The sequence below is a fragment of the Prionailurus viverrinus genome, chromosome C1 (genome assembly GCF_022837055.1).
Source record: "Prionailurus viverrinus isolate Anna chromosome C1, UM_Priviv_1.0, whole genome shotgun sequence".
NCBI classification, from domain to species: domain Eukaryota; kingdom Metazoa; phylum Chordata; class Mammalia; order Carnivora; family Felidae; genus Prionailurus; species Prionailurus viverrinus.
In genome coordinates this window covers 38,850,326-38,876,744 of record NC_062568.1, presented here as the reverse complement: position 1 = coordinate 38,876,744, position 26,419 = coordinate 38,850,326, and the positions used below count along the sequence as shown (strand labels likewise).

The following is a 26,419-nucleotide window of genomic DNA, read 5'->3' as shown; positions in this document are numbered from 1 at the left end:
ATGAAGTCCTTTGCTTTCCTTTTTGTCCTTTGCAGAACGAGCTTGCCTCACAGTAAAACTAGAAGCAGGAAAGAGTTACAAATTAAGAAAAATCTCTGACTGAAAAAAACCTGAGATGGTTTATCCTCTTAAATGGGAGATGTGCAATAAACGTTGTATTATTTAACTTGAACATTAAACTTTATTGGTATATAGCAAGTGGTTATTTATAGTAACTGCTCTTGTCGGTGAAAAGTGAAGGGTGGAAATGCCAATCTGACCTGTGTGATTGTGAAAAAGAGGCCCCAAAACAACGTGGGGCCCAATTTCTCTACAAAATAGCACTGACCTCCAGGAAATCATTCTTGGTTGTATTCACAAATTCGCTAACTCCTAGATCCCATACGTAGCAAAATCTTGCTTCTACAACATTTTATTAACTCAAAATTCATTAGCTAATACTTTTCAGTCTTCACCAGCAAGATATAACTTGTGTTCATGTGTCTTTCATTTCACTTAAAACAGTTCATTTCACGGGGTTCATGGGTGGCTCAGTTCAGCTAAGTGTCTGACTTTCCAGCTCAGGTCATGATCATGTGCTTCGTGAGTTTGAACCCTGCATTGGGCTCTGCGCTGACAGCTTGGAGACTGGAGCCTGCTTCGAATTTTGTGTCTCCCTCCCTCTCTGCCCTTCCCCTGCCCGCGCTTTCTCTTTCTCTCTCTCTTTCTCTCAAAAATAAATAAACATTAAAAAAAAAAAAAACATTTCATTTCACTTATAATCAACAAAATGAATACTTGTTGATTTAAGTGATAGAATGATCAATTTGATTCTTCGTGATGCTCGTGAAGCACTGATAATATCAATATAACTCTAATTGTAATATGCTAAGTTCAAAGCAATTCTATCGTTTAATGTATTTTGTTACATTCTACTTCTTTTTTAACAACTTTTTTTTAATTAAGTGGGCTTCATGCCCAATCTGGGGCTTGAACTCATGACTCTGACATCAACAGTCACATGCTCTACCTATTGAGCCACTCAGATGCCTCTACATTCTACTGCTTAAATTGGTGACTCACATATGAGATTTGGGATGAGACTGCATTCAATGGACTGGAATGCTTGATTAAATTTGTATTTCTAAACCTTTTTAGGATCATGGACCCCTTTGATGAAATGCATGTTTGTGCCATTTTTTCTGAAGGGAAAAATTATACATGTAAGCAACTATGACTATTTTAAACATGACCTCATAGGAGCCAACACATCCTGAAGATGCCAGGAGAACACGTCACTTGTCACCTATGCCAAACAAGATTCCTATCCGAATATCTTTGCTTTTAAATCTTAGATGACAGTTAAGCATTTGGTCACAGTCATCCATACTTCCTTCCAGAAGTTTTAAGCTAACATCTCAGTAGTTAAAAATGCTTCAGTAAATAAAAGGTTTCTATCCGATTTGTTATGAAAAATTATTTAAAAATAATTTCAGAATTACAAAAGAGTTGCGACAATAGTACAGTTTCCATCTGTTCTTTATCCAGCTCCCTCTAATATCTTACATAAGTGTAGTACAATTACCAAAGCCTGCAAATTGTTTGGTACATCCGATTAGCTAATCTAGACCTAATTGGAATTTCCTCAATTGTCCCACTAATGGCAGTACACTTCGAATGATCAATCCGTTGTTACTTGTAAATTTTAGACCTTATAAATATTCTCATTCTTTCATTGCTTTTTTCCCTTTCCATTTTTTAAAAAACATCTAATTGTAAACAAACTCAGTGTTTAATCACAGAGATAATCAAATAATTGCAGTGTTCTTACGTTCTGACATTCATACAATTATTGAAATTATGTCTTTGAAGATTTTTTATGATACAGGGAAATATTTAAGTTAAAACTTCAGTTTAAAATGCAGGGGCGCCTGGGTGGCGCAGTCGGTTAAGCGTCCGACTTCAGCCAGGTCACGATCTCGCGGTCTGCGAGTTCGAGCCCCGCGTCAGGCTCTGGGCTGATGGCTCAGAGCCTGGAGCCTGTTTCTGATTCCGTGTCTCCCTCTCTCTCTGCCCCTCCCCCGTTCATGCTCTGTCTCTCTCTGTCCCAAAAATAAATAAACGTTGAAAAAAAAAATAAAAAAAAATAAAAAAAATGCAATACACAAAACTGTGTATTATTATTATTTTTGCAAATAAATATATATGTATGTATTTGAATATATAGGGAAAAGGCTGGAAGGAAGTATACTAACATTTTGACAGTGTTTATCTATAGATGGTGGAATTTTGTATGATCTTTAATTTTTTAATGCTTTTGTCTACTTCCCAAATTTCCTACAGTGAATCACATTTCTACTTACAATTAAAAAAAAATTTTTTTTTAAGGAGGCTCTACGCCCTAGGTGGAGTTTGAACTCATGACCCTGAGATCAAGAGCCTCATGCTCTATTCACTCAGCCAGGCAGGCACCCTATATTTCTACTTACAACTTAAGAAATTATATTTAAAAAACTCATTTAGGGATGATATTAGTAATTTCCTTATCATGTTAGGAACTATTATTACTTTTCTTAGTTGTGATAATGATATTTTGATTCTGATTTCTCTTGAGCTGTATAATTTACTTTGAATTGGTTGGTATACACACACACACACACACACACACACACACACAGACACTCACACACAGAGAAACAGAAAGAGGGAAAAGGAGGAAGCAAAATACTCTCCTGCACTCTCTCTTCAAAACAAAAACAAAAGCACTTCACTTAGGGAAGTAGATCAATTTATCAATTTTTTCAGTAAAGAATAAGTCCTAGTCATGTTGTCTTTATGTCCCTAGGTAGAACTACAGACAAAATAAAAACTTACCCATTGTCTGAATTGTTTTATACCTGTAGTCAAATTCATCTTGCAGGTCTTCTAAATATTTGGTGTCTTGTTCTGTCATCTTTTTACAAAAGAAAACATAGTCTGTTGTTACATGTAAGCACATCAGGGAAATATCATCATCAGTGTTTCAAAATACACTATTTGGGGCTTCAGTCATGTCCTAGATGAAGTGTGTACAATCTACATTTCTAAAGAGGTAATTCCCATGAAGTTTGAATAGCACTGGAAGAACCAGACAAAATGTTCTCTTCATTTTTTCTTCCTGATTGTTTGAAAATCTTTCAGCATCTTGCCTTTTATCTCTCAGTTCCAAATGATGCTACTAATTACTTTTTTTTTATTATTGGAGAATATGGATACCTTTTCCCTTTTAGTTCCCTACAACTCTGCGTTAATGTATCAGTTATCTTTTCACTGAAAGGCTCTATTCTAATCTGCTGTACTTTATGACAATTCAGCCTACAGTCCCTCTCTGTTTCTTAGAAAAATATCTATGCTTCCTCTATGTCTCCTGTTTGTTTATGTTTCAAGATTTCACTTTGCTTTTCTCCAAACGTGGTGATATCTTTCTGCTCAGACATAATAGGTATTAAGTGCCAAGATCTGGGCTAATGGCTTTCCTTACATCATCTCATTTGTCCTCACAACAAGCCCGTGGTGGTGGTTATCCTCACTTTTGCAGATGAAGATGCAGACATTACAGATGTGAAGGTTAGAGGCTTAGAATTTGGGGGGCGGGGAGCTCCAGTCTCCAGTAAATTGAAGTTGAAAAGTTTCCCCCAAAGAAATCTTTTCTAATATGAACATAGTGTGTGAGAGATAGTTATCTTATTGACAAGTTACCCTATGATTTCTGTATGTACTAGCTTTGGGCACATAAGAAAAAGAGGCACAGTTAGGGCCACCTTGCTAATTTTTCATGAAACACTCACCTGCACACTGTTCCTAATGGCAGTCACTTTGTGCTCCACATTCCTCTGCCTTTCTGAAACTGAAGAACTTTGTAAGGATTTCTCCAAAGGTCCCTAGAAAAAAGATGTCTTGAACTTTCAGTGATGTGGATAAAACAAGTTTATAACAAATGTAGCATATGTAGCATACTTTGAACTGAGGCTTGGATCAGTATGATATGGAACATTCTACAGCTATTAAAAAGCATGCTTTAGAAAAATATTTAATGACATTTAAAAAGTAGCACTAAGTTGCTAAGAAAAAGAGCAAATTATAAAAACACCACGTGTTTGTGATCTCTAGTTCTTATATATGTATATGTATGTAGAAATATATGGATATATGCATAGACATGTGAACTTAAGTACATATGATTGGAAGAACACACACACACTAAAATGTTATCAGTATATAAGTGAAGTTACGGATGATTTTATGGCTTAAACTTTTTTTCCTAACATTCTACAACAGACCTATTGTTACTTTCGAAATTCTATAAAATGAATACATGTAATTTAAAAATGAGTATAGTGGCTACGTTAAGTTGGACTTAAATTCAGAATTAGGGATGTTGAATCTGCTGGGATGAGATTTACTTTTACACCGGAACAAAAGAGAGCTCACTAAAGAATATCTGAAACTGTTAGCCTAGTTAAACAGAAAGGTGCTAACCAACTTTTCCAAGCACCATTTCTTGGCCATTCAAATAATTTAACATTGAGTGTTCCTCAGATATAAAGAAACTGAGCGTGTTCCTTTGGTATCAAAGTATACAGATACCCAGAGATGAGAGTTAGAACATCAGCAACCCCTTTACCTTATAGCTGGGCCAGGAGCTACGGTTAGAAAGGCTGATGACCTGACCAAGCAAATCGGGTGGAACCTCAAGTAGAGCCAATGCGGGTGGCTGGCAGTCAAGTGTTCTTTCAACTACACTACATTCTTCAGATTGGAAAATATTTATAAAGTTCCTTCTCTCTCATTTTGTCTTCAGTTATTTCTCTCTGTCTCTCACTCTCTCTCTATCTATAGATCCATCCAGATAGTTGTATATTGGTTTGAAGGTTTGAAATTTACAACAGTGCTTCTTTTATGGTAGCATGTGGTACCATGCTGTGGCATGCATCTGGCAGATTATTTGTAGTTTCTAATTTGACTGATATCTGACATTTGAAGAGAACAACACACACACACACACACACACACACACACACACACACTCTACAATGACTAGAGACAAGAGGGATATAGAAAAGGAGAGTTGAGGATATATAAGAATATCATATAATAGTAGTCATAGAATCTTAATTTTTACCCAATTATGAATCAAGCTATATTTACTGTAGCAGCACTATACTTTAGATTTTAAATTAAATAAGAATGATACTGCTCTTTTTTATCTAAGAAAGAAGAAATTGTTAAAATTTCATACTTCTCCCAAAACAACCATAACCTGACAATAATTAAATCTAAAAATTCTTAACAGTTTCAAACAAAGATACTTTTCTTGGGCTTTTAAAAATAAATATAGTGGTGTGATTTACTAAATTATGGAGGATGTCATTTGGACAACTGATTACTTACATATTCTTTCCTTTTTATAAGGATTAACTGAAAAAGTATTCCCAAGGGCTTCATTCTTTCCTCTATGAGTCTTGGTTGGGGGCTCTGAATTCATTCAGGATAGGGTGATAAAATAGAATCTAAAAAATGGCAGGTGCAAAGTACATTGAAACAATCCACAAGCAGGTATTTGTGGAGTTTCTAAAAGATAAAGTTTTTGCTTGTGGAGTAGTTTTGGACTTGTGGGGTAGGAAATCGGGAGATTATAGGAGGTTTTGAGCAACATCAATCCCTAAGGATAAACACGCTGAGGGAAGCAAAATCCAAATGGTAGTTAGGAATTCAACTAGGAGATAGTTAACTATATTCCCCAACTGGTGTTTTAAGATCGTGAATCAGAGGGTGACCAATGGAAACAGAGAAGAATGTATAGATAGGATTCCAGAAACAAACTCTAGACGGATGAGGTAATTATCTCAGTATGAAGGCAGGGACAAGGAACTACTCAAAAATGATCCTATGACCTTGATTCCAAGTGATCGGAAGGATGGTTGGCACCATTAGCATAGGTAGAAGGAGCTGGATGGGAAGAAGATAAGAATTTATCTGTCTCAGAAAAATCGAGTTCAAGGTGATAACAAGATCACAAGCTCAGAAAATATTACCTGAACGGGCATGTTGGCTGCAGCCAATATCCTCCTCTCTTCCCTTAAGCAGTTTGAAATGACCACAGCTACATGCATTGGATTTCCATGAAATTTGCCCTGAAAAAAGTGAGCAAAAACAACATAAAAGCTTAAATGTATACATCGTAAGGAAACATCACTACTTGCAAATCAAAAATAACCTTTCATTAAATATAGGAAATGACTTGGGATTTATTTCAACATTTGCCCTAAAGCCACAGAAACTTATATTGTGAATGAAACTCCTCTGTAGCATATTGCTGTGTCCTCAAAAATCATTTTTAATAATTAAAGAGTTCTTGAACACTTCTGTAGGAAAGGCTCTGAACACACACTCAGGAGGTTCCGTTTATTTTATGCGTAAGGTAAGTTTTAGGTAAAAGCGTTACTTCTTTGTAAATTATTATGAACCAGGTGGTCCCAGCTGTTCACTTGTTAACTCTGTACTTTATGGTATGCTTCAAGCATTCTTCGGGTCCAAGCCTTTCATGTCGACTGGCTTATAACTGTGAGTTTACTAGAGTGGAACTATCACACATTTCAGCAATAATGTGTTTTTTAAAAATATTTATTTATTTTGAGAGAAATAGAAAGATTTATTTTGAGAAAATATTTATTTATTTATTTTGAGAGTGAGAGCAAGGGAGGGGCAGAAAGAGACAGAGAGAGGGAGAGCACTCTTGTACTGTCCGTACCGAGCCCAACAGGGCGCTCTGTCTCATGAGCTGCCAACATCATGACCTGAGCTGAAACCAAGAGCTGGATGCTTAACCAACCGAGCCACCCAGGCGCCCCTTAGCAGTAATACTTTTATCACACCTAAGCATATACATTTTTATTACCTATGCAGACATTGGTGCAGACATTGGCAGCTGGCAGTCTGTGGGTTTAATTCAGCCACTAGGTATGTTGTGTAAGTTCAAATATTGTAATCCCTTCGGGGGAAATGTGTGCCTGATTGTCCACCACTGAGAAATCCAGGCACTGATTTACCTCACTTGCCAGGGCCCTGCAGGGGTCTGAGATGTCTTGGTTTATAGAACTATATGCAACACCACCATTATTTTAGGAGTGTTAAACTTCTTTGTTACGAGGACTTTTCCAAGCCAGGGTTAACAGGATGCTTAATAAATGTAGAAAAGTATTTAGTTTCCCTCCACCCTCCTCTCTGAAGGAAGTGATAATTATCTACTAAATGGTCAAAAGGTCAATAACAGAAAAAAAAACCAGAATAACGACCCATAAAGTGGAAAATTGGCGATTAATCAAAAGTAAGATTATACAGATTGATAAACCAAAGGATCTTTCAAGGAAAGAAATGAGGTTGTAAACATTTTTATGACCTTCACTGCTGCCATAATTTTATTAGGTGATGCACATCAGTTGGGACTTTTATTTGTAAACCTAGGGTAAACACCAAGTTTCTGAGTTCCTGCTCTTCCATATTCTACAACCTGCAAAAACCTTTCTTCCCTCTTAAATCAGAAAGCTCCAAAAGAAAAAAAAAAAACAAAAATAAGCTGACAACAGCCCATAAGGTAAAGAAATGAAAATGATTCTATTTCTTTAGCAAACATACCAAATTTCCCATTTCTGCATGCTGACAATTTCAGACAGTCTGTAGTTAGAAATTTGCTCCTGTTGTTAATTTTCCTATCTATTGATTTTTTTCCAAATAACTCCTGTTCAACTTCCCAAGAAAGATAATGCTTTCTCATTTTGCCTTTAATTTTTAAATATCCTGGTTTTAAAAATAGAGGGCTTCTTCTTCTAGGGCTCATTTGGAGGCTCTGTTATTTATGTAAACTTGAAAACTCTTCCCAAGATCTGGAGTTCCGCTAAGACCCTGAGAATCACCATTATTTGTCTTTGTTTTTCTCACCCTTATGGGAGCTTTCCCGTGATCATTCAGATACTATCTTTCAACATTTCTCAGCTCTGTTGTGTACATTTTCATTTTCCTTTCCTGCTTGAACTATTTTACCTTCCCTTTCAGATTCAACTTCCCCTCATGTCTTATAAGGTTAAACTGTTTATTTTTCTCCCTTAGTTAAAGAGAGCACAGCATCACCATTGTTTTCATCTAGCCTATCTTTTCACTTTTCCTTCTGCATTTTTCTAACTTAGTCCCTCACTTAAATGTATGAGACAAAAACATCTCATGGAAAATTGATCACTACAGATTCAAAACCAAATTACTGCTTTTTATTTTGGTAAATATCAATGATGTACTCCTGTTTATCTTTCAGTTACCACGTGTATGAACCTTAAGAAAAAAGAAAAAAGAAAAGCAATCAAAACCGAAACCAAACGCAACCCAAACAAAACAAAATAAAAAACACCCCTGACTATGTTGGTGGGAGGAAGGAAGGAAGATAACGCCAGAGAGAGAAAACTGCCCATTTTCTGTTGGGTGTGTGTCTGTCTAATATATGGGTAGCACATTATCTTCTGCCCTGTGGCTGTGCTTTCATAAGTGCCAATGAATAGAAGTATTTATTTTGGTGAAATCAAACTTACTAATTCTTCCCTTTATGATTAATGCTTTTTATGACTTAGGAAGTTTTTCCCTAACCTGAAGTCATGGAGGTTTTTTCCCTGTTACCTTTTTATCGTGTTGTTTTTCACTGTAATTCTCTTGGAGCTTGTTAATAATGAGAGGTCCTTTTCACATTTTTCTATGTGGGTACCCAGTTCTGACAATATTTCCTGACTTCTTTCCCCCACTGTGCTCTGCTGGGCTGAGTCTCATACATCAAGTGTCCACATGCGGGTGGGTTTGCTTCTGGACTCCATTCCATCTAGGATTCTACCTATCTCTGTTTTATCAACCAGCTATCTTAATTACTAGAGCTTTATAATAAGTTTCGACGTCAAGCAAAATAGGTTTCTTTGCATTTCCATATAAATTTTAGAACCAGCTTCTCTGCCTGCAGTCACGCACATGATCATGTTGAGAATTTAAATGTTGCTAAATCTTTAGATACATTTGGGATCTTTATAATTGTGTTCTAATCCATTTATTTAGGTCTTCTTTAATGTCTCTCCATTAAGCATTATAATTATCTATGGAGATCTTACACATTGTTTTGTTAGGTTTATTTCTATATAACTGGTATTTTTGATAATAGAATAAATTATATCTTTCTTTCCTAATTATTTTTGCTGGTATGTAGAAATATATTTGACTTTCGTATTTTGAATTTGAATCTAGCAACTTAGCAAAAATCTTATTGACTCTAATAATGTGTGTGTTTTTTTTTTAACTTTTAATGTTTATTTATTTTTGAGAGAGAGTGCGAGCAGGAGAGGGGCAGAGAGAGAGGGAGACACAGAATCGGAAGCAGGTTCCAAGCTCTGAGCTGTCAGCACAGAACCAGACGTGGGGCTTAAACTCACAAACCGTGAGATCATGACCTGAGCCTAAGTCTGACGCTTAACTGACTTGGTCACCCAGGCACCCCTCTAATAATGTATTTTTAATATCTCTTAGCAATTTTCCAGCAATTGATCTGTAAACTCTCTCAGATTTTCTACATACACAAATCATATCTTTTGTGAATGTTGATAACATTTTTCTTCCTTTTCTATCATTTAACTTCCATCAGGATTTTACCTTCATCCTACGTCTTGTTTAGAAATAAATGTTTTGGTTAATTTCCAAACATAGGGGTTTTCTACTTCTCTGGGGTTTTTTTTCCACTCATTTTTTATAGATTAAAAAATTCTAATCAGAGTAGATGTTCTGAGTGACTTTAACCACTTAAAATTTGCTAAGACTTGCTTTGTGGCCCAGCAGATGAACCTTCTGTAAATGTCCCATATGAGCTTGTGGGGAATGTGAAGTCTGCATGCAGTGCAAATGTCTTACACAGGCTCATTAGCCCAATGTGTGTCAGTTGTTTTGTTCAGATTTCTGCATCTCTGTTGATTTTTTTTCTGATTAATTTAATCAGTTATTGAAAGAGGCATGCTAAAATCTGTCTTGTGGATTGTTCTCCCTAGGGTTCTCTCACACACATTCAGACGTATTATATACTAGTGAGTCAATCCTGCCATTTCTGTGACCTGAACTTTAATGATGCGTTTAGCTTTGAAGCAAAAATATAAACTATGACATAATGCTTTTTATCACTTGGAAATTTTATTTTATCTTTATTGAAAGAACTCTGGATTTATTTCTATAGAGATATAAATATTTAAAATCACATATCAGCACTGTGCATATATAAAAAGGGTAATACATGTGAAGTAAATTGGTTAATGTATTCCTAAAACTTCTTCACTTACTTAGAATTCAAATTTTCTGAATCTCTTTTCAACTTAGCCCCATTGGCATTCATATTATTCCATAAAATAATGTCCTCTGGGACGTTAGGAATGTTGGTGATGCAGCATTTCTTTAAAGTGTGCACAGCTACTGTCTCCATTCTGTAAGTTTTGATGCTAGCACTTTCTTGATCTTACCAGAAGGTCTTAATAGAAAACCTTCAAACAAGAACCAGGACTCACATTCCTTCTGCAAATGGTCCTTAAATGGTTTGTTGACTGAAACATTGAGGGGTTGTAGTGGCCTGGTCATGCCATCTTTATTAACAACCATATCACTATGCTTTTAGGTGTAATTATTCTTTAACTATTCAGAAACATGTCCATAAAATCATTGAGGACAAGAATATATAGTAGGTTCCTGGATGTCTATTCCAGAAGCCTACTAAGCAGTCCTCTATCAGCTGGACTGTCATCTATATTTTTTTGGTCCACTCGATAATATCTTTTTGTTCCTTCTTTCAAGATTTTATTTAAATTCAAGTTAGTTAAATATAGAGTATAGTGGTTTCAGGAGTAGAATTTAGGGGTTCATCACTGACCTATACCACCCAGGGCTCATCACAACAAGTACCCTCCTTAATGCCCATCCCAATAATGTCTTTGAAAAAGTTCTTATTCTTAGACATTGTTTAAATTAAATTAAATATGGCAGTAACTTCAGCAATTGGCAGGTATAAGATTACAGTGACACACTGCTTGTCATAATCCAAACTCATACTCTTGATCCCTTTTGCACTGACAGTGTAATTTTAAGTCTCATCAAAGAAAACAAATTCCCCATCCCAGGCATTACCTATTTGATTAAACGCGTATTGAACTTTTTCCTCAATGGCATCATGCTGGAAGTTAAGTGCATTGTGTTCCAAATCAGCAGGAAGTTTCTGATAAATAGATACTATGCATCTTAAAGATCGTTCCATGCAATGCATGATTTGTTTATTCTAGTTTGCTGTTGCACTGATATTTCATTCCTCTCTTATGAGGAATTTGGCAATTTCTCTTCCCACTGTTGCTTTGTGTATGATAGACAATCCTTTTGCACGAATCTCAAAAACAAAATGTAACACAACTTCTTTTACCTGTGTGCATCTTCCTTTGGTTCATCCTGTAAAGCACTTTACTGTTACTTTCCATGGAAATATGGAATTTAGGATCATCCATCCAGTGACAAATAATTTGCTTAACAAATATCACATTTATACCCTGCTGACTTGTTCCCAACCCATTTTGCATAAATGATAGCTATTTGTTTCAATCCTAAATCAGTATTATACTGATGACGCTTTAAGCAGCAATTAAACTCAACATATGCTATGCCAACAGTGCACATAATTCAACTGAAGTGACAACAATGCGAATAGCTATGACCGAGTTTCATATCACAGGCAATGACAATGACATTGTGTTTGCCACCTGACAACCGTAATTAAGAGATGCTACTGATTATAAGATGCATTTTCATTTCAGGGATTAAAATGCTGAAAAAAGGTATTTTAGGATTAATGAATATGCTGTTTTATTCTTTTTGCTACTTTATGCCAAATTCTTTGGCTTTCCTTCAAATTCCTCTTCTCCAGCCCTTCCATTTAATTTCTAATTTTGACTTGTCACTTAAAAGTGACTAGTTAATCTGCTTGTTTTCTCCCAAATGGTCCAAGGAGTATCAGAATCAGAGGTAAAGGATATGAGAAGTCTTGCTCAAAATAATCTCCTCCATTCAGTTGGCACAGAATCTGAGATTTCACAACTAGACATTCATTCACTCCTTTGAGTTCTTTCTCCAAGGATCCCCTTTAAAATGCAAACACATGAGGGAGAGTTAACACTACATTTAATTAATTGCCTCTGCATTGTGAAAGAAGAATCAGATGTTGTTTTCTGGCTGCAGTCAATGACTTGGCAACTACAGGATGAAAATAATGAGTCTCAGGTCAAATAAAGGGGGAAATTTCATGAGAGCCTGGAAAGAGGGAGGCAAGAGGAACCAAAGGGGATGTAGGATTCTGAAGAAATATGTAATCAACAACTGTCTGAGCCTGGGTTTGTCCAAAAGCTAACCCTGAAATAAGAATTTGATGCAAAACGTATAATTGAGAGTTGATCCCCAAAAACAGTTATGGGAGGGGGATAAGTGAGACAAAGAAAAGGTATCCAGTAAACCAGGTGTTATCAAGCCATTGGCTAAGATGGGTTAGGAACCAGTGGAGAGAGCAGGTGACAGAGCTATCTACCCAAGGACTTTGGGAACTGGAGCATTTTTACACCAACTCTTATCTTCATTAGCCCTGAAGCAAAAAGAAAAAAATATATATATGTGTATATATACAGATGCTAGCACTTATCACTCCACTAGATTGAACTGAAATGATGGGGCCCAAGGGGATATGGGTAGGGCACCCCTTGGTTCTGCTATACCAGCTCTTCTTCTAACCTCAATTAGAGAAATTTTGACTTCTCATTGTTTTTAACTACCTATAACCATACTGCACTCAAATGTTGATATTTCCTCTTTTATGGTATCTCTGAGATATGAAGCAGTTGTCTCCAATTATGGAGTCAAATGTTTTCATTCACACTTTTATTGGCAATCTGCAATCTACTGCACACTTCTGGTTGCCAATGAGCTCTTTCCCCTTTTATCATCCCAAATAGTGCTCTTAAATCATTTTTATCCTTGCCTCTTACCAGTGCCAAACACAGTGGCCTGTTTCTACTTGACAACATGTTCTCAGCTTCAGCCTTTTCCTATTTCCTTCTCTTTGTTCTGAGCACATGATTTTTCTTAATAGCTTCTACCTAGTATTTTCTCACTAGAATCATAAGAACATGTCTATGGCAGAAAAATCCCAATCAATTTGAAGAGCTGACCTAGTTGTCTTAAGGCTGATTAAGATGTAGAAGGATCAGTCTAATAGATTTAAAAAGCAATTATCTTCCAGGATAATTAAAACAACCATGAGATACCACTACACAGCTATTGGAAAGGTTAAATCCAAAACACAGACCACACCAAATACTGAAGAGGATGTGGCACAACAGGAACTTTCAAATGGTACAGCTACTTTGGAAGATAGTTTGGCAGTTTCTTACAAAGTTAAACATACTCCCACCATATGATCCAGCAATCATACTCCTATTTACCCAAATGAATTAAAAACTTAGGCTCACACAATGTGGGGGATAAGATTAGGAATCCCCTGGGCTTACACCAATGGGTTAACAACGCATAAAGAAATACAAAGCCATAAAATGCTCACACCTGAGTTTGGGTAAACCAGATTGGCACCCAAGAATATGGGGTGCAAAGGCACCCCAAGAATAGGGAGGCGCAAAGACACCCCAAAATAGAGAGGGGGTGAAGAGCCCCAGAATAGACAGGGAGAGGCAAAGGCCTAAAATAGGAACGGTGCAAAGGTACCAAATACATAGGTATATGAAATAAACAAGATTAGATATTCAGGGTGGAAGCACCCCCAATTTAGTACTGTAGCAGAAAGCTACTTTCACAGGAGAATAGGGCCAGGTTAGGTAAATTGGTGAATTGGACTATGGACAGCTGTGCTGCGGGCAAAGCAGCCCAGAGCGAAGATGGTTAACAAAAGAAAAGGTGCCTTATTAACCCTGAGGTTACTCTCCCTATCTGTCTCATCCCCTAGGCTAGCTAAGATAAACAGAGGTGCTGCCTCATGTCCTCTGTAAACAACATTCCTCCCCGACTGCCTGGCGCCCAGATTTTGTTTTGTATTGACCCAAACCCCAAACACCGTATGTCTTCAAAACCCTCCTCTTCCTTCATGCCGCCAAGTTAATGTTCACAGTTTCTTTGTCTCTTTGTGCATGCCCATCACGTTTGTAAGCCTTCTGATCTGAATAAATATGGGGCAAGGACCCTTATTCAGGGCTCTTGTCTTTTCCCAGACATTAGTCATCTCTCGCTTTCAATCCTGCATCCCGCTCTCTTGCTAGACAAGAGAGAACTTTAGACCCAGAGTCTACGACAACACAAAAGCCATGATATGATGGGGTGTCTGGGTGGCTTAGTCAGTTAAACCTCCCACTTCCGCTCAGGTCATGATCTCATGGCTCATGGGTTCGAGCGCTGAGTCAGGCTCTGTGCAGACAGCTCAGAGCCTGGAGCCTGCTTCGGGTTTATGTTTCCCTCTCACTCTGCCTCTCCCCTATTCACACTCTGTCTCTCTCTCAAAAATAAATAAACGTTGAGAAAATAATTTTTAAAAAATTTTAAAAAAGCCAGGATATGAATGTTTATAGCAACTTTATTCAAATTATCAAAACTTGGAAGCAACTGAGATGTCTTTCAGTAGGTGAATGGATAAACATAATGTGGTACATCTATACGATAGAATATTATTCAGTGATAAAATGAAATGAGGTATCAAGTTATGCAAAGAGAAAACTTAAAGCCATTGCTAAATTAAATAAGCCAATATAAAAAGGCTAGGTATTGTAAGGCAAAACTATGGAGACAGTAAAAGAATCAGTGTTTTCTAGGAGTTGCGGGGGTAGGAAGGGAGGGAGGGAGGAATGAAGAACAGATGGAACACAGGATTTTTAGGGTGGTGAAACTTTTCTGTATGAGACTGTAATGGTGGCTACATGATATTATGTGTTTATCAAAATTCACAGAACTATGGAACACAAAGAATGAATCCTAAAATAAACTATAGAATTTCTTTAATAGTAATGTATTACTGATTCATCAGTTGTAATGAATGTGCCACACTGAATGCAAGCTGCTAATGACAGGGGAAACGCACTGACACAGGGGAGGGGAAGCTAAGGGAGTAGATGGGAAATCTCTGTACTTTCCACTCAGTTTTTCTGTAAACTTAAGACTGTTCTAAAAAAATCAAGTCTATTTTTTTTTTTTAAATTTTTTTTTTCAACGTTTATTTATTTTTGGGACAGAGAGAGACAGAGCATGAACGGGGGAGGGGCAGAGAGAGAGGGAGACACAGAACCGGAAACAGGCTCCAGGCTCTGAGCCATCAGCCCAGAGCCTGACGCGGGGCTCAAACTCACAGACCGCGAGATCGTGACCTGGCTGAAGTCGGACGCTTAACCGACTGCGCCACCCAGGCGCCCCTATTTTTTAAATTGTCTTATTGAAGTCACAGGTCTCACACATCCTTATGCTATTTCTTTTGCCGGGAATGAACAAAAGCAAATGAATAGAGTGGCTTGCCTCTCCTGTTCAGTTAGCTTTATTTTTTAATTTTTTTAAAGCTTATTTATTTATTTTGAGAGAGGGGGAAGGGCAGAGAGAGAATCCCAAGCAGGCTCCGTGATGTCAGCGCAGAGCCTGACTCAGGGCTTGATCCCACGAACCCAACTGTGAGATCATGACCTGAGCCGAAATCAAGAGTCTGATGCTTAACCAACTGAGTCACCCAGGCACTCCCTTGTTTAGTTAGCTTTAAATCCTCTCATCACCACAAAGAGTTTCTTGATGAAAGAGAGGTGAGGTACAGATTCTCCATGGATGGAAATGATTAATGCCTTATTTCTATTTATGCTGATAATAATGCATCTATCTTAAAATCCAGTAGCTAAAAATTAGCTGCAGGTATATATAGCTTGTCTTAGCTTACTCTTTTAAATGAAAAGAAAACACTTCTTAAAGGAATCAAGTATGTCTTCTATAAACTCTGAGTGTATTTCCTAAGCTATGTTCTATGTCTGTGAAGGCTCGACTCATCCTGGACAATTGACTCTGTGAAGCTGCCTGAGAACTCTCTAAGAAACTGAGGGTAACTGGGTTTGTGACGGTGGTTGTGTGACCTTAGGCAAGTCGCCTTTTAACCTTTATTACTTTAATTGTCCTATTAGTCAGTTGGGGAAATAATGCTTGCCACTCATCACAGAGTCACAGTGAGGAGCATGGCAGACATTTGAGAAAGAGCTTTGTAATCTGTAAAGCACTCTGTAAACATAAGGAGTTTTCTTTGTTACCTCCTGGGGGTGTTAGGAGAGCTGAAAGCTCATAATGGCAAGTCACAGAAGATAAAAATCTTCCTATTAATAGGTTTCACAGAAAGGAACAAAAAAACTATTATAAAGGCAATGAGAGCTATGTTCTAGGAAGTATATTTACATGAATATAAAGCCCTAGAAAAAGGAAGACTATGTATTTGGGGCTTTCGACACATCAGACAGGAGGGACTTCCTTGTCTTTTCTTTAGGACTAACTTGTGCATGCACACAAACACACTAAAAGCTGCTTTGAATTAAAAAAAATTAACCAACAAGCTCGTAATTAGAAATAATAATAATATAGTGCTTTCACCTCAGCATAATTCATATAATTTTTGGAAGAAAATAACTACTATTACACTTTCTATGCATAGAAATAAAACCTGGAATGAACACATCACACTCTCATTAATGATTCTCCTTGGGGAAATGGGATTGGGAGGAATGGAAATTTTACTTTTCCCCAATTCTTTGGTATTAGAAGTTTTAAAATAATTAAGCATGTGAAACTTTTATGATTAAAATGAAACAAGAAGTGACAGATTACACGTATATAGTTCATATCAGATCTTTCTCTTTGCTTTATTTCAGCAAAGGTTTTTGTAGAAGATGAATGTTGGCTTTGAAACTTTGTCATTCAGTGAAAAGAGGAAGAAAGAGTTGGAGGCTAGTTAAATCATTAGGATGACTAAAATTCAAAATACAGCCCTGTAATTAAGAGATAAATGAACTGCTTAATTCAGAATGACAGGAAGAACACAAGGTAAATGTTAACAAACTCCACTTACTATTTACATGTTTGAACATAACAATAATGGAGCATGCGCGTTACTGAATACCGATTACATGCAGGGTGCTTTATACAATTTGTTTTTAATACTGACAATAGCCTGCAAGGCACATATTAGGAAGCCCAGGGCTTAAATTATTTGTGAAAAGTCATGGAACTGGGAAGTTAGAGAGAAGAAACTCTTCAAATTGGGTGTATTTTATTCGATAAACGATGACCTTTCTAAATCATTGCTGCCTTTTAAAAAAATGCATTCCTTCTTTATTTAGCCAAACCCCTTGAGCCACAGCTGCATTTTGTTTTATTTTCCCTGGAAATTAGAATAGTTTCTTTGATAAATCTGTTCAAGGACTAACCATTCTTCATGAAACCTCAAGACAGCTGCCATGGTGAAAACAAACCAACCAACAGAAAATGAGCCTGTGTTTGGTTACAAGATTATTAAATGACTTCCTGAGACAACTGGGGCCTTAATACCTGAGGCAGTTATACTTGCTTTTGGTAGAGGTAATCTGCCGTGGACCCTGGGTGTCCCTGCATGATCTGGCTGGATATGGCAACAGTGCAAGGCCCTGACAATTCTTTTACTCATCTCATTTTTCAGAGTTGTATTTGTAGCAGGCAACCTTAATGAGGTAAAGGCTCCCTCAGCTAAAGAGCAGGCTTGATTCTCTATCTATAAAAACAGTGAATTCTTCAAGTTCACTGTTCTTCCCTGTAACGCCGGATGGGATCCTCACCCAGGATAAGCACTATCATTGGTAGTGAGGCTGCCTTGGGGAGGCTTGAACCATGAAAGCTGTCCCCTGAGTGGGTTCATACCCACACTGAGTCTCCAGCTTTCTGTGTAGTAGGACACATCTTTTATTGATGGTAAAGGAGTCAGGGTCCTGTGCTTATGTCTGGTGGGATCCTTTGGTCACCCTTTTACCACTACTCTTGTGATAACAAGGAGACATCATTATCATAGTTAAAGAGTATTTAAACAAGAGTATAAAGACAGGAAAATGGAGTATTAAATGTAAATCTTGGTAAAGAAGGTATACACACATCTGTCCTACTGATGATATAACTGTATGTACAGTAAAAAAAAAAAAAACCCAAAAGACTCTAATAAAAAATGCTAGAAGGAATAAACAAGATGACATTTTTTTCTACAATGGCAATAACCATCTAGAACTAGACATGGGGAAAATGTTATAATCAGAATAATAAGAAAAATAATTTTTAAAACAGGAATACATTTAACAAGAAAGGTGCAAGTCATATGAAAGTCATTGACCCAGAGTCATATTGAAGACTTTGAACAAGATCTAAGAGGGCATAAACTAAAAACATAACACAGAACAAACAGAGTTCCAGGATGTGACACATAGTATCATAAAAATTTTAATTGGCCCAAAATGAATACATATATTTAATGCAGTTGAAGTTAAGACTCCCAAGAGTTGCTTCCAGAGGGTTTGGGTTGAAGGGAAGAGTCAATGATGTCCATAAGAAAGAAATCCTGTACAACAGTTAAGAAATGACAAAGGCTAATTTTTCGGTGCTTAGCATATGCCAGGGAATTTTCCAAGTGTTCTATGTTTTGCTCCAGTTAATCTTCACAACAACTGTTTGTGACAAATATTATCATCCCAATTTATCAGATAGGTAAACTAAGATATAGAGATGTTAACTGACTTGAAACCAGGATTCAATTTGACACCAGAGTGTGTGCTTGCAATCAATTAACCACCAGATCATTGTCTCCAAGTTGGGGGAGACATGTACAGACAAGGAAGGCTTGTCATACTAGGTATCGACATACACTATGACTTGTAGTATATGTCTAACTCATAAGCATACATTATAATCAATAATATTGACATATAACTAATCAGCAGAGCATAACAGAGAGTGGTGGAGAATTATCATATGAGAAAATTAACATAGAAAGCTGGTATTTCAGTTCAGTAGGATTATTAAAAAAAATCTTGCTGGTATACTTGTCTATCAATCCAGAAGAAGAAATTGGATTTCTCTAAGAAGTCTATCTAGATGAAAGACTGAATTTTTAAAAAATGTTCGAATAAAATTTAGGAAAACTTGTATAATTTAAGAGTTGGGAGACTTTTAGCCAATGGCAAGATCCCCAGAAACTATATGAAAAAGATGGATTTTTCACTACATTTAAATATTTTTTGTATGGAAAAAGATGTCATAAATCCAAAAGGCATATTAGACTAAGGAAAATATCAACTCATGTGATAGTTATGTACTGTGAAAGATATTTTTAAAAATATTTAAACATTTTTTATTGATGTGTAATAACCAGTGTTATATTAGTTTCAGGTGTGTAGTATAGTGATTCATCAATTCTATACATTATTCAGTGTTCATCATGATAGGTGCACTCTAATCCCCTTTATTTCACACCCCCCCCACCTCTCCTTTGGCAACCACCAGTTTATTCTTTGTATTTAACAGTCTGTTTTTTTGGGAGGGGGTTGGTCTTTCTTTTTTTCTTTGTTCACTTGTTTTGTTTCTTTTTTTTTTTTTTTAATTTTTTTTTCCAACGTTTATTTATTTTTGGGACAGAGAGAGACAGAGCATGAACGGGGGAGGGGCAGAGAGAGAGGGAGACACAGAATCGGAAACAGGCTCCAGGCTCCGAGCCATCAGCCCAGAGCCTGACGCGGGGCTCGAACTCCCGGACCGCGAGATCGTGACCTGGCTGAAGTCGGACGCTTAACCGACTGCGCCACCCAGGCGCCCCTTGTTTTGTTTCTTAAATTCACATATGAGTGAAATCATATGGTATTTGTCCTTCTTTGTCTGACTAACTTCACTTAACATTATACCCTCTAGGCCCATCCATGTTCTTGCAAATGGCAAGAGCTCATCCGTTTTTATGGCTGGGCAATATTTCATTGTACGTATATACACCACATCGTCTTTATCCATTCATCTATGGATGGACACTTGGATTGTTTCCATATCTTGGCTATTATAAAGAATGCTATAATAAACATAGAAGTGCCTACATCTTTTTGAATTTAATATTTTCATTTTCTTTGGGTAAATAGTAGTTAAATTACTGGGTTATATTGTACTTCTAATTTTAATTTTTTGAGGAACCTCCTCACTGTTTTCCATTGTGGCTGCACCAAATTACATTCCCAGTAACAGTGCATGAGGGTTCCTTTTCTCCACATCCTCACCAACTCTAGTGAGGTGATATCTCATTGCAGTTTTGATTTGTATTTTCCTGGTAATTAGTTATGTTGAGCATCTTTTCATGTGTCTGTTGGCCATTTGCATATTTTCTTTAGAAAAATGTCTATTCAGGTCCTCTGCCCATTTTTAAATTGGATTATTTTTTTGTTTGGTGTGGAGTTCTGTAAGTTCTTCATCTATTTTGGATATTAATCCTTTATCAGATTTATAATTTGCAAGTATCTTCTTCCATTCAGTAGGTTGCTTTCTTGATGGTTTCCTTTGCTGTGCAAAAGCTTATTTTGATGTAATCCTAATAGTTCAGTTTCTCTTTGTTTTCCTTGCCTTGGGAAACCTATCTAAAAAAAGGTTTCTACAGCTGATGCCAAAGAAATTACTGCCTATGTTCTCTTCTTGGAATTATATGGTTTCAGGTCTCACATTTAGGTCTTTATTTTTATTTTTGTGTGCGGTGTAAGAAAGTGGTCCAGTTTCATTCTTTTGCGTGTAGCTGTCCAGTTTTCCCAGCACCATTTATTGAAGAGATTATCTTTTCTCCACTCTATATTTTTGCCTCCTTTGTCACAGGTTAATTGACCATAGAAGCATGGGTTTATTTCTAATATATAAAGAATCCTTTGGTATTGATGAGAAATCCCAATAGAAGAAAGTAAATAGGAGATTGACAAAAAAGCACATTCTAACAACCAATAAATGTGAGAAAGGATCCCCAGCCTCAGTCAGAGAAAAGCGAATTTAAGATAGAGAGATATTATTTCTCAACCATCAGGTAAGCCAGAATGAAAAGGAATGAAAATACCTACTGCTAATGGAGATATGAGGGAGAGTCTCCTCAGACACTTTACTGATGAAAATGTACATTCTACGACCTATTTGGAAAGCAACCTGACACCATCTCCTAAAATTTAAAGTACTTATAGCTTTGACTACTAAGCCCATTTCTAGGAATCTATCCCATAAAAGTAAGAGCACTAGCCCATAAGGATGCGTGTACAAGGTTGTTTGTTACAACACTGTTTATGATAGAGAAAAATTGGTGGTGAAGTGCTTGCTCACCCAGCAGGAATGGTTTAATAAACTGTGCCACGTTCACTCCACGGACCATTTGCTACCATAAAATCAAGAGATTTCTGTGATGTGAAATTTGGAAAGCAGAGAAATGAGAACTAAAACTTCATTTTTGTAAATGACAAAATCTTGACTTCTCCATTTACAAAATTCCACAAATACACATAATATATCTGGGGATAAATTGAACATTTTCCCATGTTATTTAAGTAATCAGGTATAGGTACGGAAGAGCACATGTTGGTTAACAATGATATCTTGGGGGGTGATGGCGTGGATAGAGATAAGGGGAAAAAGAGAAAAAGTTTACAATAAAAAGCAGCATGTATCATACCTAATTTATGGTAAATTATATGAGTGTGTATGCAGTAAAAGCATGAAAAGGCAGTGACAAAAATGTTCACGGTGGCTTTCTGATTTTGGTGGAATTTCAGGGGATTTTTAGTTTCTTCTTAGACTTTTCATTATTTGATTTTTACAAAGTTTTGTGTTATTAAGCAATTGGAAAAACATTTTAAAGCCATTTTCATAACAAAGATTCCACTCGTAAAAACTTTTTTATTAATTTACATATTGTGCAAAAAATCAGAAAAGTAGAACTCCTAAAGCGAGAAATGGAAAAATCATTCCAACTGAAGAAATAAAATCATTCTCTGAAGATTGTTGACATTTACAAAGCAACCATCAAAGTGTCCCTGTACATTTTCCATTGAACAAAAGTCTGAAATCTATTTTGAAGTGCAACAGAAGTATTAATACAAACTATCCAGCAACTGAGAGAAATGGAAACTGAAAAACTGCTAATAGTTCATAAATAGTGGAAAGTGAGTGTCCAAATGGCCCATCACTCAACCATGAGCATGAAGCCAGGTTGCAGATCCAGTGATCTGAATGAATCCTAATGTTGGTTTGCAGATACCCAGGGTGACATTCAAAGTGATCTTTAGTCTGGCCTACAATGCAAATCACACAAACATGTTTATGCTTAAAGTATCTTTCTTCTCCCAGGGTACCTCTAGAAAAGACGCTAACTAGGTAAAATTTGTCCCTCGGGTGATAGAACCTTTGAAGCTGACCAGCTCTGGCTTCCCATGACTATTTCCACTTTCAGCTTCCATCAAAATGTATTATCTTATTCCCTTAGCTCCTTGCTCATTTAGAGCTAATTAAACATTGTCACCTCTTTCTCCTACTATCTTGGATGCAACATCCTATCAGGCTGTATGGGTTTATTACCTCAGGGTCATGATCACTTGACATGCTGAACCAGCAGCATTTGAACATGGCCTTTGTGGAGGCATGGTTTACCCAGAAGAATATCCTGGAAAGTCCTCAGGATTTGGGGTCAGAAGTCAGGGTTTTACCCCAGCCCTGCTATTAACTATAACACTAATTAAAAAAAAAAAAAAAGCAATGTTACCTCTCTGAGCCTTGATTTCCTCCCATATAAAATCTGTACCTTTTCTCTTCTACATTGTGAGAATCAAGTGGGATGTTTGTAAGATCACAGTCAATCATTAAACAAAAGTCAGTTATGTTTTTCTCTGATTGAAGAGGCAAAAATACCCTTTGAAGAAAATTTTCAAATGGAAAAATCACTAAGAAAATAATATCACCCATAATCACAAGATCTGGAGATGACTGATGTTAATGTTTTGGGGTACCCATTTAGTTTCTTTTCTTTGTATATATATTCATATATGTTTTACACACACTTTCAAAAATAAAATTCAGAGCACATCCTATATATCATTATGTATCTGTTCTTCCATTTAATGTATAATTATAATGTTTTTAAAACATTTACAACATCACTTTAGAGATGTTAAATGGTTACTCTAGTCCTAGCCTGATTTATTTAATAAATTCTCCACTGTTGGCATTTAGATTATTTACAATTTTCACCATTAAAATGATGTGATATATTGCAAACTTCATTAAATTATAGCATTTAGATCTTATTCATTTGTTTTTGCCTACTTGATAGGTCAGAAACTAAGAAACTATCTCACCACTACTTGAGTTGTCTCATCCCTTCTAGTGTTTATTATATTTTTTACCTCACATGTTGATTCGAAATGATCTGTTGCACACTGATCTGTGAACGGTATTTGTTCACTTGAAATTGCCTCTTACGGTCGTATCATATTTATCCTGGTTATTGCTTTTGGGCTGGAATTTGGCACTAATAACCTCATAACCATCATGAGGATTAAATGAGATGTTATATGTCCTTAATACTAAATAAATGTCAGCTATTATATCTCATTTCTATTTTATGATGTTATTATAACATCATATATAGTGACCATGCTTTCTTTTTGTCTGCATTTGCCTGATATATCTTTGCCTTGCTTTTTACTTTTGACTTTTCCAGCACCTCATTTTATGGGTTGCTTGTTAACAGCATGTTACTGAATTTTCTGTTTTGATTCTAAGTGAGAATCTTTTTATTTTTTTATTTTTTAATGTTTATTTATCCAGTGAGTTTATTTATCCTTTCCTGTGTTCAACACAAATTTAATTCTACCCCAGTTTCTCTTTTTACCTCCTGAGAAATCCTCCCTATCTTAGGTACCATCTCCTTCTTTTCATATAATGCTTTTGAATTTTTTTTTTTTAAATTTTTTTCAACGTTTTATTTTATTTTTGGGACAGAGAGAGACAGAGCATGAACGGGGGAGGGGCAGAGAGAGAGGGAGACACAGAATCGGAAACAGGCTCCAGGCTCTGAGCCATCAGCCCAGAGCCCGACGTGGGGCTCAAACTCACGGACCGCGAGATCGTGACCTGGCTGAAGTCGGACGCTTAACCGACTGCGCCACCCAGGAGCCCCTGAATTTTTAATTTCAATCTACTTGCCTCTGTCAGTCTTTGAGAGCCATAGTCTTTTTTTTTTTTTATAAAAAATTTTTTTAACGTTTATTTATTTTTGAGACAGAGAGAGACAGAGCATGAATGGGGAAGGGTCAGAGAGAGGGAGACACAGAATCTGAAACAGGTTCCAGGCTCCGAGCTGTCAGCACAGAGCCCGACGCGGGGCTCGAACTCACGGACCGCGAGATCATGACCTGAGCCGCAGTTGGCCGCTCAACCGACTGAGCCACCCAGGCGCCCCTGAGATCCATAGTCTTAAACCTTGGTTGCTCTCCATAGAGACAGAGCAACTGTTACTTAGTATAGGAGCAGATGTTTGAAAAGGAAAGGTAAAAGCAGATCTGGTACTATTTTCAGGAAAAAGGCCTGCTATACCCAGTGGTCTTTATTTTTGTTTTTGTTTTGTTTTGCTTTTTTGTTGAGGCTCCTCACAAGTTACATTGATAAACTAAAGATAAAAGACATATTTAAATCCCCATGTAATAAGTAAATTGATAAAATTTATATAAAAGACATATTAAATCCCATATAATAAGTAGGGAGTTTTTGGGGGTTCATCACAAGTTCCACTGGTAAAATATATATATGACATATTCAAATCCCTATATAATAAATAAATTTTAAAATGGTTCTTAAAATCTAACATCATGATGTATAACCAGCTAAAATCCAATTCTTCTCACTACCTGTTCTACCATTACCATCCTTGTTTAGTTTGGCTAAACACCACAGCCAGAGTGACCTTGTTAAAATCAAGCCACTCCTCCACCAAAGCCACCCAGTGGTTCTCATTTCAAACTAAAAGCCGAAGTCTTTATACCTTCTGACCCAAGCCAAAGTCATGAGTAGATGGCATATGCTTCATACCTCATATTCATGCTGACATGCTCTTTAAAAGAAAAAAGGATAGTTCATATAGCTATGACTCCCTTCTTCCAGTTGATCATAAATACACTGGATTATTTGAAATAACATTCTTTGTCTTCCAGATTATAAATCGAATCCATATCCACAGAATAAAATATATAAAAGTATATCTAGGAAAAGTATACATAGAAATACAAAAAAATCATCCCTAATTTTACCTACCACAGAGAAGCATCAATAATATTTTCATGTCTTTCCTTCCAATGTTTTAAAATTATTTTTTAAATATATACAGTATGAAATAAAATTGATATGTAAATTTGTATTCCACAGTTTTCACTTAATAAATAACACACCAGGATTATTTTTCCATGTCCTTAAACAGTCTTCAAAAACATGGTGTTAAATAAACGCACACGACTCAGTTATCTGCCTAGGCACAATCTGTGGAAACATTTCCCTCTTATGGACATTTGGGTTGTTCCTGATTTTTAAATATAGTATTTAATGATCCTTGCTAGTAGACGTGAACCGACAATAAGTAACCCCTAACTTCTGGAGTGGGATTTTGTTGGCACCAGCAGCGTGGGCTTCCAAGGGTCTGAGATTGGAGGTGGTATCACTGAACTTTCTGTGAAAATTGCAGAAGAAAGAGCAGGATAAACACCCTCAATCAGCTTTCTGTTCCTAAGGAGTTTTGGTCAGGTCATTACAGCCTCAATGGACTCATCAGTAACATTAGGAGTTGGAGTAAAAGGTGTTAGAATTCTAGCTCTCTTAATTTTTGTTTTGCTATCAATCTGTCTCAAGCCAAAAATAATTAGCCATCCATCAGAACACAGATATTACAAAAGAACTTGTAACCCTTAAGGGTCTCATTTGTGCTTTTGCGGTTTTGTTGGCAAATAAATCACTTGCTGGGAACTTTTCCAACTTGGCAGAGCAAAAGACAAATCAAAACACATGCCTAATTCTGTTTAAGTTTCACGGTTTAGTGGCTGCTTAGAAAAAAAAAATTAAAACGTGTCCAATTCAAGGAGCTTTCTTGAAAAAAAAAATGTGTATGAGTCAACAAATCATTTTAGGCAAAGCAAACATACATCCTTCAGGGCCAGAGCCAGATTGCCTCCCTGTGACACCCGTGCCTGTGGCCTGCATTCGAATTAGGCCAGATCCCGTTAAGAATAGCAGGGTATGT

The 26,419-nt window shown here is 36.7% G+C and overlaps 1 protein-coding gene across 9 annotated transcripts in view; it reads right to left on the bottom strand.

Moving 5' to 3' along the window:
* The window catches only part of STAT4 (signal transducer and activator of transcription 4), a 115,089-nt gene that overhangs the window by 32,006 nt on the left and 56,664 nt on the right, over positions 1-26,419 (bottom strand). For 8 of the 9 annotated variants that reach the window (XM_047872516.1, XM_047872520.1, XM_047872522.1 and 5 more), the window contains 3 exons: positions 6,054-6,152; positions 3,807-3,899; positions 2,854-2,932 (listed from right to left, as the gene is read on the bottom strand). In XM_047872516.1, coding sequence (XP_047728472.1) covers positions 2,854-2,932; positions 3,807-3,899; positions 6,054-6,152 — 271 coding nt within the window. Of the gene's footprint in view, positions 1-2,853; positions 2,933-3,806; positions 3,900-6,053; positions 6,153-11,485; positions 12,144-26,419 lie in introns of those variants that run through there. The other variant, XM_047872524.1, reaches the window with a different exon arrangement.